General features: G+C 53.6%; 5 protein-coding genes across 5 annotated transcripts; all 5 read right to left on the bottom strand.

Annotated features, from left to right (window-relative positions):
• Window positions 1–664: 664 nt before the first annotated feature.
• Window positions 665–3,135, bottom strand: N7532_005663 (uncharacterized protein; the record flags this gene model as incomplete). Its single annotated transcript, XM_056618157.1, has 3 exons — window positions 665–2,716; window positions 2,775–3,010; window positions 3,114–3,135. The coding sequence occupies 3 exons, from the start codon at window positions 3,133–3,135 to the stop codon at window positions 665–667; spliced, it is 2,310 nt and encodes a 769-aa protein (XP_056474316.1).
• Window positions 3,136–3,573: 438 nt separating this feature from the next.
• Window positions 3,574–5,944, bottom strand: N7532_005664 (PalH/RIM21 family protein; the record flags this gene model as incomplete). Its single annotated transcript, XM_056618158.1, has 2 exons — window positions 3,574–5,744; window positions 5,833–5,944. The coding sequence occupies 2 exons, from the start codon at window positions 5,942–5,944 to the stop codon at window positions 3,574–3,576; spliced, it is 2,283 nt and encodes a 760-aa protein (XP_056474317.1).
• Window positions 5,945–6,070: 126 nt separating this feature from the next.
• N7532_005665 (uncharacterized protein) lies at window positions 6,071–6,400 on the bottom strand (the record flags this gene model as incomplete). The annotated part of the gene is made up of 1 exon (XM_056618159.1): window positions 6,071–6,400. The coding sequence occupies one exon, from the start codon at window positions 6,398–6,400 to the stop codon at window positions 6,071–6,073; it is 330 nt and encodes a 109-aa protein (XP_056474318.1).
• A 719-nt stretch (window positions 6,401–7,119) lies between these two features.
• Window positions 7,120–8,420, bottom strand: N7532_005666 (pepsin-like aspartic protease; the record flags this gene model as incomplete). The annotated part of the gene is made up of 3 exons (XM_056618160.1): window positions 7,120–7,457; window positions 7,524–8,041; window positions 8,101–8,420. The coding sequence occupies 3 exons, from the start codon at window positions 8,418–8,420 to the stop codon at window positions 7,120–7,122; spliced, it is 1,176 nt and encodes a 391-aa protein (XP_056474319.1).
• A 2,296-nt stretch (window positions 8,421–10,716) lies between these two features.
• On the bottom strand, window positions 10,717–14,043 carry N7532_005667 (uncharacterized protein; the record flags this gene model as incomplete). Its single annotated transcript, XM_056618161.1, has 5 exons — window positions 10,717–11,499; window positions 11,563–11,858; window positions 11,914–11,961; window positions 12,024–13,865; window positions 13,926–14,043. 5 exons carry the CDS (start codon window positions 14,041–14,043, stop codon window positions 10,717–10,719), a joined length of 3,087 nt encoding a protein of 1,028 aa, XP_056474320.1.
• Window positions 14,044–14,443: the final 400 nt, after the last annotated feature.

A 14,443-nucleotide genomic window follows, 5' to 3' on the forward strand; every position in this document is an offset into this window, starting at 1 on the left:
ATGTTATTTTCATAATTTATATACTTTACGCGTGCTCTTGGCTGTAATGCCTTGGTAACAAGATTGATTGATTGCTCTTAGATATTGTAGTGGGGAGACCCCCTCCCCTCTACATGGGTGCCATCCATGTTATGTGACATAGCCGGCAGTATACGGTGGCCGGATAGCTAGTTCTAAAATACACCTTCTTACACCTCCCCGACCTGACCCCTACATTTGGGATTCTCGCTATTTCCTGATTGCTACGCGTGTGTTTTGTGGTGGTTTTTCTGCTCAATCGACCCGCACGTCTCAGCGCGTGCTGCCATCGAGCGTTCCCCTCTTCAATATGTATGTTTACCTCAATCACATCGTACTTTGGCGTTTGGGTGACAAGGGTCGTCATGTATAGTATAGGATAGAAGATGTTCTTGATCAGTTATGTACTTCGTAGCCAGGCCCAGCCGGTCAAAAAGCGCATATGTAAGAAGGGGTTACTGAGACCCCCATTGTATAAGGCCAATCACATGAACCACCCAAGTCTAGTTAGCCCATCGCTCTATGTAGTCAAACTTTACCCCTGCAAATCAAAATCCCCCAAATAACCCCAAACACCAACTATTCCATGAACTCCTGATTGTCGCTGAAATGTGAATCACATGGCACGTACAGCCGGAGCCAGAATTTAAATCTCTTGCGCATCGAGTGCCCAAATCTCCCAGTGCTGCAATACCTCCCATCCCACTCGCCGCATCCGTCGCCTCATGACCTGTCCATCATTTGTCATGACGGGTGGAAAACAACCCGTTTTGGCAGCAAATGGGTGAGTACACTCGGATGTATCACGGGTGTCGGAAATATGCGAAGCCTGGCGGCTTCTGCTTTCATTATCTTCATCGTCATCTCGTGTACGCTTGCCTAATGTCGAAGGAGGGGCATTGGTTCCGGGCGTAGCAAAAGGTCGGGATGTATCGGTGCCATTCGTGTGCGCAGGGTTTGGTGTTGAGTTGACACCACCATTTTTCTCCGCCGAATTATCAAAAGCCGGGTCAGGCGATTGTGCTGCAGAGTCATCATATACCGGCACCGGCGCTTTGTAGAAGTCACGGAGCTCGAAGGACTTCCAGCCCATTCCAACAACCTTGACATTGCCAAAGACATTCTTGTCCGCCAGGTCGTAACTCATCATCTGCATGAGGAGCTCGTCATCCAGATCGACGATGTCCGCTAAGCTGCGGGCACTGTCAGCTGCTCGCTCAATTTCTCTTAACATTTTAATTGACGGTGTCTCTGAAAACGCAAGGCTTTTGGCAGCCCTGGTAAATTTCCCCAGTCCCTCGCCAGCGACACCACTGGATGTGGTGGATGTTGCAGAATTCGGAGCATTGCTAGGGGAAGGAGATCCCGCAGGAATCAGCAGGCGGAGGGCCACCAATTTCCGAAGGAATGGTACCAGCATGCCAAGCGACTCCATGCTCGAAAATTCGGTGGCGAGAGCGAGTTGCTCTAGGTTGGGGCAGCTGTGAACGAGCCGTGCAATCATCCCGGTCGACAAAGGCCATTTAGAACTAAGGAGTAAATGACGAAGGGTGGAGCCATGGTTTGTGGCAATGTTAGACATGTAACTATCCCGAACGCTTGTAGCCATGCTCAACTGGCTGGCTGGAGAGGCGGCAGCCGGCGAGTTCACCGCTCCATTCTGAGCTTCTGTAACCGGAGGTGTCATTGCTGATGAGGCGGGACCATATCCCGGTCGAGGAGAATTGAGATAGTCGGAAGAATCAGCTGTCACGTTCACAAAGTATAGTCGCTCGAGGCCCGTGAAGTTGCCCAAAAACTCCGAATTTCGCTTTGAAATCGCATCCATTCGAATTGACTTGATCCTCAATTTCCGATGAGGTACCACGGTCGGCCAACTGTTCTCGACGAATGTATTGACGAAGCCCGTATTGTCCGTCCCGCTGAGAAAAGTAACGTCTTCGACGGTGGTAGGATCGAACGCGATATTGAATTCTTCGCTGTGGAAAGCGTACATATTTTGGAAAGAGAGTTTTTTGACCGAGAGGGGCTGTTTAGCCGCAATGCATTTGCGGAAGTAATCGTGGAGGGATACACTAGGCTCCTGTGCAATTCGCATGCGGGGCGACCAATGGAGCTTGAGCTCTCGCAATTTCCTGCTTTTAAAAAGCATTGTGGCAATATCATCGGGGTAGCAGAGCGGATCGATGTCGGTGATCTTCAGACATCGCAAATGCGGCATACCCGGAAGCACATAGGTTGGTTGTGGGTGGCGGGTGGAGGGGAAGCGGATCGTTAACGAGGTGAGTTTGGGTAGCTGTGTTAATCCTTGATAGACCGTCTCGAGCATTTTGGTGTTGAGCTCCCAGCTGAAGCTTTCTAAATTCGTCATGCGATCGACCGCCGCCCGCACCGCAATGTTCAGCAGCATTGACGAGTCCGGCACGCGCCCGACCTGGGCATGCTCCTCCAGCTCGCTCTCCTTCCAATCTCCGCGCAGCGTTATTGATTGGACGAGCTTTGCATATGGTCGAGTGATCACTGCATTGAGACCCATCGTGAAGGGACTCGCGCTTCCGATTCCTTCAGGTTGTTCACCGCGATAGCGGATTTTATCGTAGGAGGTGAGGGTCAGGCTGCGGTAGAGCTGCGGCAGCGCCATGTAGTTGAGCACGCGACATGTTCGGCACAGTCGGGCAAGATCACCGGTATCCTCGACCTGCTCGTTGTCAGTTTTAGTCCGGATCAACGGTGGGACGGGGGTGTTCGGAGCTGACATTAGACACGATTTGGGCGATCAGATTCAGCGGCAACCTCATCAGCGACGCACCACCGGGCCGATCGATGGTGATGCTGGCATCAAACATGTTCTGATTGACGGCCGCCATGATGCGACAAGCGACATCTGGTCCGTTCACGGCATGGGAAGGTAGCAGGGGAAAGTTCGAGGATCGCGCTGGAGGAATATGGGGAAGCGTCCGGAGCAAAAAGTTCCCGAGCGCAGCCTGCTCCACTTGAACCAGTCAGCGTCCACCTGATGTTGCCTCTTCCATCGGCCAGGCTGCGATGCATCACACGCGTGGCTCAGGCATGCCTAAGGGTACTTTAGGACACACGTTGCGCATGGACAAACCGCATAGTAGGCAGGGATAGACGGAATAGACGTAGCGTTCAAGAGTGGAGCTGTCAACCACGAGATGCCAGTACGCATCGCCCAAAGTTATGTACTCCAGAATGTACTATCAGATAATATTCTCAATAGCCTACAGCATTAGACACATAAGAGGAATCAGTTCAATATCATATAGTAGTGGTATTATGTATATGTTCCCAGGGTATCTTTAACATGGGCCAGTTCACCATGCTGTTAAATCCAAATCCAAAATACAATCATATGTCGAAAAATATCAACTATTCAATGCGCCACCTCAATCCGTATATTTAGTATCGCCAAAGAACACCATGAAATGTCGGTCAAAGGCCAAAGTCTCGACCGCTCAGTCCGAGTGCGCCGTGCAGCATGCATGCAACGCCCTTGCAGAAAAGGCCGATTGTACCGTAACAGTGAAATCAACCTCAGGACGATGCCTGGCGATGGGCGGGTTGATGCAACTCAGCATGTGGAGAGCGTGCATTGTCCCGGTCCTCGGAGACGGTTGTCTCCGTCCAGCTGGCGTGATCGGCAATGACAGTCTGCTCATTGCGATGAGAGCCAGGGCCCACATCCTCGTCAATCAAGGCTGCCGCTTCAGGGTCGTATCGCAAAGTGTAGTCTCCATCTCCATTCTCCAGGTCCGCATCGCTCCATGGAGCAGAGGCCTGTGGCTGAGAAGGAATGACCCGCACCGGCAGGTCGGGGCGGGTGATTCGGGGCTCGTGACTGACTTGACTGGCCTGGCTAGCGCGCGGCTCATGATGGGTGCTACTTGAGTCTAGCAGTCGGTTCTGAGGGGACCAGGTATGCTGACCACGCCGACGAGCTGGGATAACTGTGACAGGAAGCGGGGCAACTCCACTCTGCTGTCCAGAGCTTTGGAAACCTTTCCGATGACGCGAGAAAAAATTGTGTCCTCTCTGTTGCTGCTGGGCTTGTGCTTCTGGCTCATGTCCATCATCATCAGATGATGATGATTCGGACTCATTCTGAGCGACGTCCTCCTCGCCAGCTTGTGCGAAAGCAACTTCTTTTGGTAACGATGCACGTCTTCGCTTGAAGGGATTGAACAGAGCTCGCCAGCGTGGATCGTTGTGAACAATCGGAGGTGATTGTTCTCTGGGATCCGCTGAAGGGTTGTGTTCTGCGCCGCTGGTACTCTGTCTGCCTTCGACTTCAAGTTCCTTGGCTTCGTCCATTTCATCTTCTTCCGCCATATGTGGCATCGCCACTGGAGGCGTAGGGCTGGAGACTGGGTGGTATCGAACATTATACACTGTGCTCGCCGCACTAGTGGTGTCAGCCCGGCTAACCGGAGTCATGACAGCGGGTGGTGGAGTAGGACGGTTGTGACTTGCACGAGGAGCGGCATTGTTTGCGTTTGGCAATAAGCCACCAGCGTTGCGATTGCGGTTTCCACGAGGGATGCCGACTCGAGTTCGTAGTGGCCGATGGCCCAGGCCCATGACTCCACCCCATCCTGATGATGCGCCGTGTCCGCCTCCTTTGTCGTGCCCGTGCGATGAGTAGCGCGGCCAGTCAACTTCCTCTGACGGAGTCACCTCCAGCATTTCGTCGCCATCGAATACCTCTCTGCCGAGGATCCCATCCTTCGTTTCGTCACGTTCAAGCGCTTCTATGCGTTCCACCCACTCCCATACCACTACACTGGCCGCGGCGGATCCCACCCAACGAATGTATGTACCCCACCCAGCAATTTCCGGTCTCGCGATATCCAAGACGAAAAAGACGACAGGTATCAAGATGGCGCAGTAGGATAATAGGGCCACAAGGGCGATATTGCGCATCTTGGGGTGGAAAAATGCAAACCTGTGTTTCGAAATCGAGTAGAAGATCACCCAGGCAGCGTAGAGTAGATTGAGGGCCAGTTCGAATAGATAGCTCAGTGCAGGAATCGCGTCGTCGTATAATCGGGGATGTGTCGAGGTGTTCCGGAACCAGAAATTCTCCAGGATACTGAATGTCGTGTCCAACACAATCAGTGCAAACCCAGCCCACTTGATCATGACTTTCTCCTTGTGTCGCGGAAACAATCGAATCAACGTTTGGACCTGCGCCAGCCACAGAAAGGTGCTCGAGATAACGCGGACAATCCGAATCTCCAAGCCATCAATCACTTCTTCGGAAAGTGCCTCGGCATCTGAGTATCCATACTCATACTGGCGCTCTGCAACCTTGAACGAATCCACTGTCGCAATCGTCAGAGAGATCGCAACGAGAATAGCAGCCACTTTCTGCAGCCAGGGACGGCCGCCAACTCCAACAACCGAGGAATTCCCGCTGTATGAGCCACTGATCATCCCATGGCGACCAAGGAAGTTAGCCCCGCCGCCAGGGCCGCCAACGTAGAATGTACGCGGGGTGATTAGGAGTATTATGACAAGGACATAACTGACGACTGTTGCACAGCCGATGGCGTAGAGCTGTGGCGTAACGGAGGAATAGAACGGATCGCGAGTATCAAGAACAGCGGAGACATGGGCGTAATCTTGCGGATCGCCGGTGCAAACGGGTTCGTAGACGGCGTTTTCGGTCAGCGTCATGGTATATGAATTATTCACATGCAAAATCCCTGCGACAGGTCACAAAGGCCCAAATGTCAGTTTTTAAGTCTCCAAAAGGGGTGATGAAGTGTCGGATCACAAGTCGCAAGGACATACCATCGCTGGGCAGGACAAATGGCGTACATCCCGACGCATATGTTTGAGTCGATGTCGTCGTCGGGTTCGCCCAAATCTGGCGGGGAGTCACACGGGGTGGCTCATCGCCCATCGTCGGTCAGACCAGGCGGCTGCAGGCTCGACCCGGCCGCCGCAGTTCACATAGGCAAAAGTGCAGCAAGTCTCCTTTCAAGTAGCAAGTTGAGGTATCAAAATACGATCCTTTATACAGCCATTCTCAAATGGCTTCGCGCCGCGCGTACAGGGCCGGTCCGAAAGGGAGGCAGAAGCGCAGGTGTCGGGAATCGGAAACCGGTCGGGCGACGACTAGCGGCCGAGAGCAAGGAGCAAACGATGGTGTATCGCAATCGGAGACGGCGTGCTCAAATACTCGAGGAAGAGACGCCTGGTCGAGAGACAGGCCGGGGAACGCGCGGGACGGTTGGAAGTCGAGAAGAGTCTGGAGACTTGGGGTTGAGATGATCCGCCACTCGGTCCACACTCGGCATTTCTCCACACTTTTGCCATTCTTCATCCGCGCCTGAGAGGGATTTAGGCGCGATTCCATAATTTTTAGCTCAAAGCTCGATTTACTAGTCTTAATTTCTTCCCTTTACTTGAACCCCATCTTAATTCCTTACGTGACAATGTCCGTAGCTTGGTTCAAGGAGCAGAGCAGAGACCTGTCAATTTGGAATGGATTGGTCCTCACCTGTACGACGGGGGTCCTGCAGGCTTTTCGTGTCTAGGGTTCATTCTGGACAATGTCACCAGAATAGTGGCGAAATGATGACCTATTTCAGAAGATTCTGAAACCCCAGTGTATCTTTGGTTAGTCGAATTCTGGTAGACTCTAAAACTAAACCTGGTGGACCCAACGCTCAAAATATATTCCACTTCATGCTAGAGTACCTTGCAGTTTATTCGTCCGATATATGTAGCTGCAACAACACTTAAATGAGATGAGATCAAGTAATGCACCTGTCTCCTACAGATGAAAAGTACAACTTTACAAAAGGAAATGTCTCAACCAAATGCGCATTGTTTATTTATGTGCGGTACGCATTATCAGACACCATGTACAAGCCAAGCCGCGTCAAGACTTAAGGCGCAAGGTCAGATATTGTCACATAGATCATCTCAACATCCTCCGAATAAAGCTAGCCTGCTAGCCATAGCCAGCCTGCCAAAGCAAAAAGAAAGAAAAAAGATTGGTTTCCTCTTCCACGTCCATTAAGGGGAAGGAAGAGTACTCGGCTCATTAGGGAGTGACTCTTTTAGAATCACTTAAGCCTGGGCAGCGAAGCCAAGGCGGGGACCGTTGGAGTCGAAAACGGTGTACTGGCTCTTCAGGAAGATGTCGCCGAAGATGGAGAAACCCAGGCCGGAGTTGCTCTGGATACCGCCGAAGCAGGTGGAGCTGCCGTCGGTGATGGGGGCGTAGTTGATCAGGTTGCCAGGGACGACGGCGTCGTAGCTGCCGATGGTGACGGTGAAGTCAGGAAGCTTGGAGGAGCAAGCGAAGGTATAGCCACCGGCGGACTGGTCCTCCTTGGCACCGTCGACCTGCTTGTAGTAGGCGGAGACAACGTCATCGGGAAGCATCAGCAGGGTGGTGCCGGTGTCTATGGTAATATTGTGAGTCAATCGATCTATAGTGAGAGGTCTAGAAACAGTGTCAAGTGACTTACCAGCAATACCCTTGATGGAACCACCAGAGGTGCTGCCAACCTTGTATCCGTCGGCAGTGAACATCCAGAAGCCCTGAGAGCTATCGACATCAGTGTAGGCGAGCTCGCCGGTGTACTTGGACTTGTCAATGAAGCCGAAGTCGTAGCTGCCGGGCTTGTTGTGCTTCAGGGTGACGGCGAATAGAGGCTGGTCGAGATGACCCTTGACAGTGTCAAAGAAGGTCTTCTGCGACTGGGGCTTGACGGTGTTGATAGAACTGAAAGCCAGGCCCAGCAGGCCATCGTTGTTCTTGTCCTGCACGAACTGCTGGCTGATCTGCTTGGCGGCCTCAACGGCCTGACCAGAGGCCTTGACACCACCAACGATCACGGTGTCCTTGTAGACATCACCGCTGGCCGAGCTCTGGTCACCGTAAGAGATGGACCACGAAGCGCCAGAGAGCTTGGTGCCGTTGTTGGGCTTGTAGATGGCGTGGCCAGACTTCTCGGAAGCGGGAAGTTCTCCGGAGAAAACCCAACTATATTGGAGATTAGCACATCAAATCTTTTGATGCTGTCAACTGCAATTGTCACTTACAGATCGGCCGAGCCAGTGTCAAAGTCCAGGTTCAGAGTGGTGCCACCGACGTTGACGGGAGTCAGATACTCAATATCGTTGTCCTCCGGGGTGGTAGTGGCGGAGCCGCTATCAGCAGCGGCCTTGACACCGGTGGGAATAGTGGCTCCGTACTTGGAGAGAGCGTTGGCGTACATGCCGGGCAAGTTGATCGTGCGAGCCTTAGTGACCGGGCGAACAGACTGGTTGATCGTGAACTTGTTCTTTCCTCCCATCGGCACAGCCGAAGTGACGGAGGCAATACCGGCCAGGACCGCCGTGACCTTGCTGAAGACAACCATAGTGAATGGAAATTCAAAGAAAGAACGATACTCTAAAAAGAACGGAGAGTGATCGAAGGATGTTGAGAGGATGATTCTGTCCAACTGGGCCGGAGACCAGGACTCCTTTATAGGATGGGAGGTGTTTCGCCATTGCTAGGTTTCCTTTGACCAAGAGATTCAGTGGACGGCACCCATCGCCAGGTCCAGGAGAAGGAGAAGTTTCTCTTCCAGGAAGCTTCTGGTGCCGATCTAGCACCTGCAGGGACTCGGGGCTTCAAACTACACGATCGACGCGGACTCCATCGGCCAGCCAGAGTACCACGACGGACTCCGCCAAGAGTGGCCCGGCGAGGCGGGGAACCAAAGAGACCATGAGACGGCATCTCGTGAGGCCGGACAGGTCTGATAGCGTTAGGGTGACTGATGGGGCCTTGATGGCGGGGGATTCGCCTGGTGACTGGGGCTGCGAGGCACGGAGGCTTAGTTGCGACAAGCTACAGTTGTCCCAGAACGGCGAAGTCCGGCCAAGACCAACACGAGCATGTAGGAAGCGTCATATCCATTCGGCGGAGCCCTGACGATCTCCATTCGCCTTTTTGTTCGGAGTTCAGGCGAGGGGACCGTCCAGGGCCAAGCGATAGAATGCGAGTGGAGCGCGGAAAGTGATCAGGGACCATGCGAGGGTCACTGCCAAGCTTGGTGCAGCATGCAGCCCAGTGGCAGTCCAGGGCTAGCCCAGCAGTGTCGTGAATGTTGAGAACTGCAGTGTCGAAGTTGAGGCGATCGAGAAAGGGCCCTGACGATCACCGCCCGTTATCTCCACGCGCGGCCAATCACTTGCCCAAACGGGCACTTCGTAGACTTTCGCCTCCAATCGAGGTCACATCGTGCCAGAAGTTCCATGGGAATAGGCGGCTGTCATTGGCGGGGCGCGTCCATGGGTGAAGCAGTCGCTTGGATCCTTCGACGGAGTCCAATTGTGACCCCAGACTGGACGAAACGCGACTGGGCATTACTACAAGTAGATTGCCCTAGGTACTAGGGGACCCCGCGATCGGATTGGATCCATAGCAAACAAGCAAACAAGCCTAACGCTGGGGGAATACACCGCAGCATCGGGGAGAAGTGTCAGTCCGTCATGTCGAATGTAGATTGACTCTACTATAGAATACAATAATATCGCGCGGAGTCCGAGTCGCGATCGGCCCTGCACGTACGTTGAGCCCTGCATGCTCACAAGATGCATACAAGCATTCACGGCCAAGAGTGCCCAGGAAACAGATCGGCCGGACGATGTGACCCTTGACGGAGAGAATAGAGAGCACGAAAGGCTTCGAGATGCTTATCGCCTGCAGAACCCAGCCCTGAGAGCGACCATAGTTATCCCGGCTGTGAGATCTTTCGGCGATCCACCTCGATTAGACTTCCGCAATAACCCAACTGGGTATGCGATCGTCCGAGCTGGATTGACGAGATAGAGGGCTGGCCTCAGTGATGAACTTGCCATCACATCTGCGTGGATGGTCGAGCGTGATAGGTGCAGCTGCCGGCCCTAGACGGGGTGAGAAGATGCATCTTACCGGGGAGGCCAAGTCCGCTGTCCCGGCCCGTTGATATGATGGCTACCCTTCGGCCTCGCCGATTATCAAATCCCGATCTTTGCCTGCTAGTGCGTCTACATAGTATCCAACATGGTTCAGTGCTAGTTCTAGATACGTCCGATGCAATACGACATGCATGAGGAGGTCATTACAGGCGAACACCATTCAACCTCACGCAAGCTTAGTCCATCATGGCTCCATCGGCGTCATATTTACCTTCCCACCTCTGAATACCACCCTGGTCCAAGGAAATCAGAGACATTCCAAACTCAAGCCACCCGCTGGCCTTATTCTGCGAGGCTGAAAACACAAGCTCAAGCGCTCAGCATGTGAAAGTTCTGCCATCATGCGATGAAACGAGGGCTCCGCAATCTTGAGACCGTCGGAGGCCCGGAACACCGTCAATCTCCAGGAACTACGGCATGTCCAATTACAGAAAAAACCACGATGCAGCAAAAAAGCAAAAAGGGTTCTACAGTTGATGGTAGGTACGGAGGGAGTTACCATGGAAAAGGCAGGAGAGAGTGTCATGTTTCAACCAAATTGCGACATTGACCAATCACGGCCGAATACTTGCATAGTCACGAAGACGCCAGGCGGGGGGTCCGCAGGGGTATCTAGTTAAACGGGTAAAGGGGCAAAGAAAGAGCAAAACATAGTACGTGTCTCATCAAATCCGAGGTGTCATCGTGGAGCTGTCACTGTCAGGGCTGTCAGGGCAGAAACTGAGACGCGAGCGCCCCACCTCCAGACTCGCCCTCGCCGTTGGCATTGCCATCATATCCCTCGTTGAGCAGCACCTCAAGCATATCGAACTCGCCTAGCATCGGCCCAGTTCCACCTAAACCTTGGTCGACCACCCCGGTGGAGCTGTTAAAGAATTGATCTAGTGGCAAGGCAAACCAGTCCAGAGTGCCCGACGTACTGCCCGCCCCGTTCGTGTCTCCAACCGTCTGCGACGAGACAACATGGTTTGGTGAGGACCGTCCCATATCATTCGTCGGCATGGTGGCATTGGAATCATAGTAGTTGTAGTACACGGATGGCGGAGGTGGCATGAAAGAGACGTTCAGGTTGGAAGAGTTAATGGGCTGTGAAGGGATACTGGCCAAAGGATCGTGACCCGACCCAATGGCGCCGTTACTCTCCACATATCCCAATCCACTTCCGCTCGGAGTTGCATCTTGGCCGTGGGCGGATGACCAAGGGGTTTGTGGGCCATCACGGCGACCCGATACGGCCTCGCGCGGCGGGGACTGGGCTCGTGAAACTGGTGCTGAACCGCGGTCGTGTGCCTCACCATCGGCACCACGGTCATGCGGTGCGAAACGCAAGAAGCGCGTTCGAATGCTACTGGTCAAAAGCTCGAGCAACCGTGCGACAGTGTTGCTAATGTGCACATCATCCACGACAAAGGTCCGCAACGCCTCCACGGTCCGGTCTTGAAGATCCAAAGAGACTCGCACATCGTCTTCTCGAGCACCCAATGTGAAAGCCTAATAGGTGGAGTCAGTTAATCAAAGCCCTTTGCCCACTCGACATAGCAGGAGAGAACGTACTTTCAAAATAAAAATCATGCCAGATAATATGCGGAAGAAAGTCCGAATCGGGGCATGCTTCAGACGGCCCCCGGGAACGAGTCCGTCCAAAACGGTCTGGAGGATTCGCCGGGAAGCATCCACGACCTCTTGAATATATTGCTCATTGACACGATAGAGCTCCATCAGGGTCCGGAACCAACCACTGCTGCCTGCCGACGGCCCCATACCTGGACGTCCAGCCTGACCAGACTCGTTGGACATGGTAGTCCAACGGTCGACAACCGCTTGCAAAGCCAGAGAATTGACGTAGAGGCCTGTTTTCCATTAGTGCCACGATTCCAAAAAGAAATGCCATATTTATCAACTCACGTGTATACTCATATTCAATGATCAAGACGCTTCGCATGGCGGGTGTCACTAACGATTTGCTGTTAATAATGTGATATAACTTTTCTGGTCATTGAGAGTAGAAAACTCACAGTTAACTCGGTCTAGGTTCTGTCGGAACTCGCGCAACTGAGGCTGAAACCAGTCTATGCGCTCTCGGTACTTCCCACTTCGAATCAATTCAGAGGTCTGCTCTGTCGAAGCAAAAAGCTGGTGGTTGGCCTGATATACAATCTTAGAGATACCCATCCAACAATCTTGCATCCGGTCCAAATCCGAGTCGCCTTCGTTGGTATCCGGGGTGGTCGAAGCAGGGTCCTGGCCCCATTCGGGCAACGGGAGCATGGATGGAATCCCAAGACGTCCACTGCTGTGCGTGATGAAAACGAGAATCAACCGTCGTAGTCTACGTTTCCTTGCTTGCTCGGTTGGGGTCTCGGGAGCGCCTTTGGGCTCACTCTTTTGGTCAAAAACACCGAGTTCGAAAGCCAAGGCTTGCGCGGTACTGAGCAGCATCCACGACATTCGATCCGATCGCCACGCAGGCTCCAGCCACTTTTGGAACGCCAGTCTTCCTTCTGCAGAGGCAGCGGGTCCTTTAACACCCGCATGGTCATCACCATCCAGATTGTCATGACCATGCGCCTGCGCCTCTGTGTCTAGAAGCGTATTCTCATCATCACCCGGCGGGAAATGGAGGTTCCTTGGGTGCCAGTCCGTGAGAATCAAGAGGGCTTCCACAGTCCCAAGAGCTCTCAAGTTACCTTTCACATTGGGTCTTCCCGAAGTTGGCGCCAAATCCAATCCTCGAGGTCCCCGAACCCCAGGCCCGCTTGCATCAAACTTCTCTTGGCCCCAAAAGAGCCTTTCAATCATACCGCGAAGATATGACCAGAGACGGTCGTGAATATAAAATGCCCGAGTGCTCGCCCCGTCCCCCTGGGGCTTCAAATGCCGAGAAGCAATGGTGAGAATAGTCACCGCTAGCACTGGCTCTTCTGTGAGCAATGTTCGATGCGTAGAAGGCTGTGAGTAGTCCGGTGTTACAACAGGGCTCATGGGAGCAAGGTTCTCGTAGTAATATGCCACATAATCCATGCCTTCTTCCACTGTCATCCAACCAGCACGAACGAACCGCAGCCGAGACCAAGCCCGAACTGCATCGATATACCCCGGGTCTTGAGTTTGGGCGGGACCCTCCTGTTGATCAACAGCTTCAGATATCTGGGAGTCCATGATACCTGATCCACCACCATGGAAATAGCCATTGTTACCAGCAACAGACAAGCCGGATCGCGGAGTCCGTGAGAATGATCCGCTCACATTCCCGGGCGAGTTCCCATGTGGTAATGGAGAAGGACCAGAGTTGAAAGATGAGACAGACTGTCTGGCATTGTAGCGGTTCTCAAGGCTTTGGCGGTTGAGGTCTTCAGTTCTGCCCGCCGCCTCTGAAAGTAGATGTAGCGCGTCATGGGTGTTTGTGATGGCTGGCGACAAGAGCTCCACCGCAGTCCGATTCATCATCGGTTGCCCGCCATACACGGGTACCGAGTTGCGATCTCCAGCACTATATTGTGGCAGGCGCGGGGTTCTGGTTTCCACGAAGGGCCGGGTTGTGGAGGAGCTTGGAGCGCTGGGGGTATACCGTTGGGCTGCAGCTGCGGGGGTTGTCTCTGGCCATCTCTGGCGCGCGCGAAAGGCCTCGGCGTCGAATGAGGGCTCCGATGAGGGGAACGGCGATCCTTCAGTCGGCTGGTCTTTTACAGAGACCTCCCCGATCATCATACGCTTGTCGCGTTGGAGGACGGGGCCGGGGCCCTCGGTGTCTTCGGCCGCTTCAGACAGCTTGCGCTTGCGGCGCGTGGCCGAGAATTCACATCGCTTGCTCTCGCGACGACATCGTACACAGGGCGGGGGACGAGGATTATCGACGCCTGCATAATATTTGGTTAGTTAGAGGAGATAGCCAGTCACAGCGGGGGGATTGATCATACTGCCCAAGTCACACTTCACCTTGCGCTTGCGACACGGATCGCAAGCCTGATAGCCGCGCCTATGCTGCGGGGCAGCGGAGGGTGACAGCGACTTGCCGACATCCGCGTCGAGTCCCATGTTGTGAGCAGTCTGTTGCAGGTGGGTTTAGCGGGCGCTGGAGGGTGCCTGGGGAAAGCCGATGCAAAGCGAAGATAAGCTGGAAGGCGGTGGGCCGCGCTTGGAGGAGGCCTGGTTAGGAGCGGCTGGACGGGGCCATTGGACTAGAGGGAAATGCGACAATTCACGACTGGGCAGTGCGATGAGGACAAAGGGAGAGGAATATCCAAAGAAAAATTTTGCATCCGGAAAAAAAAATATCTGCCGTCGTCCACGTCGCCAGGGCCAGCCACCGATTTCGATTGTATAATGGAATAGCCCCTGCGGGGTAGCAGAAAGTGTAAGAGTTACATCGCCAAACCCTCGAGTGGATTGCACCCGCTCGCTTCTGCTGGAGGCGCCAATGAACCCCCGGCGACAA

This window comes from Penicillium argentinense (genome assembly GCF_028826775.1).
Source record: "Penicillium argentinense strain IBT 30761 chromosome Unknown utg000005l_segment0_segment0, whole genome shotgun sequence".
Lineage (NCBI taxonomy): Eukaryota > Fungi > Ascomycota > Eurotiomycetes > Eurotiales > Aspergillaceae > Penicillium > Penicillium argentinense.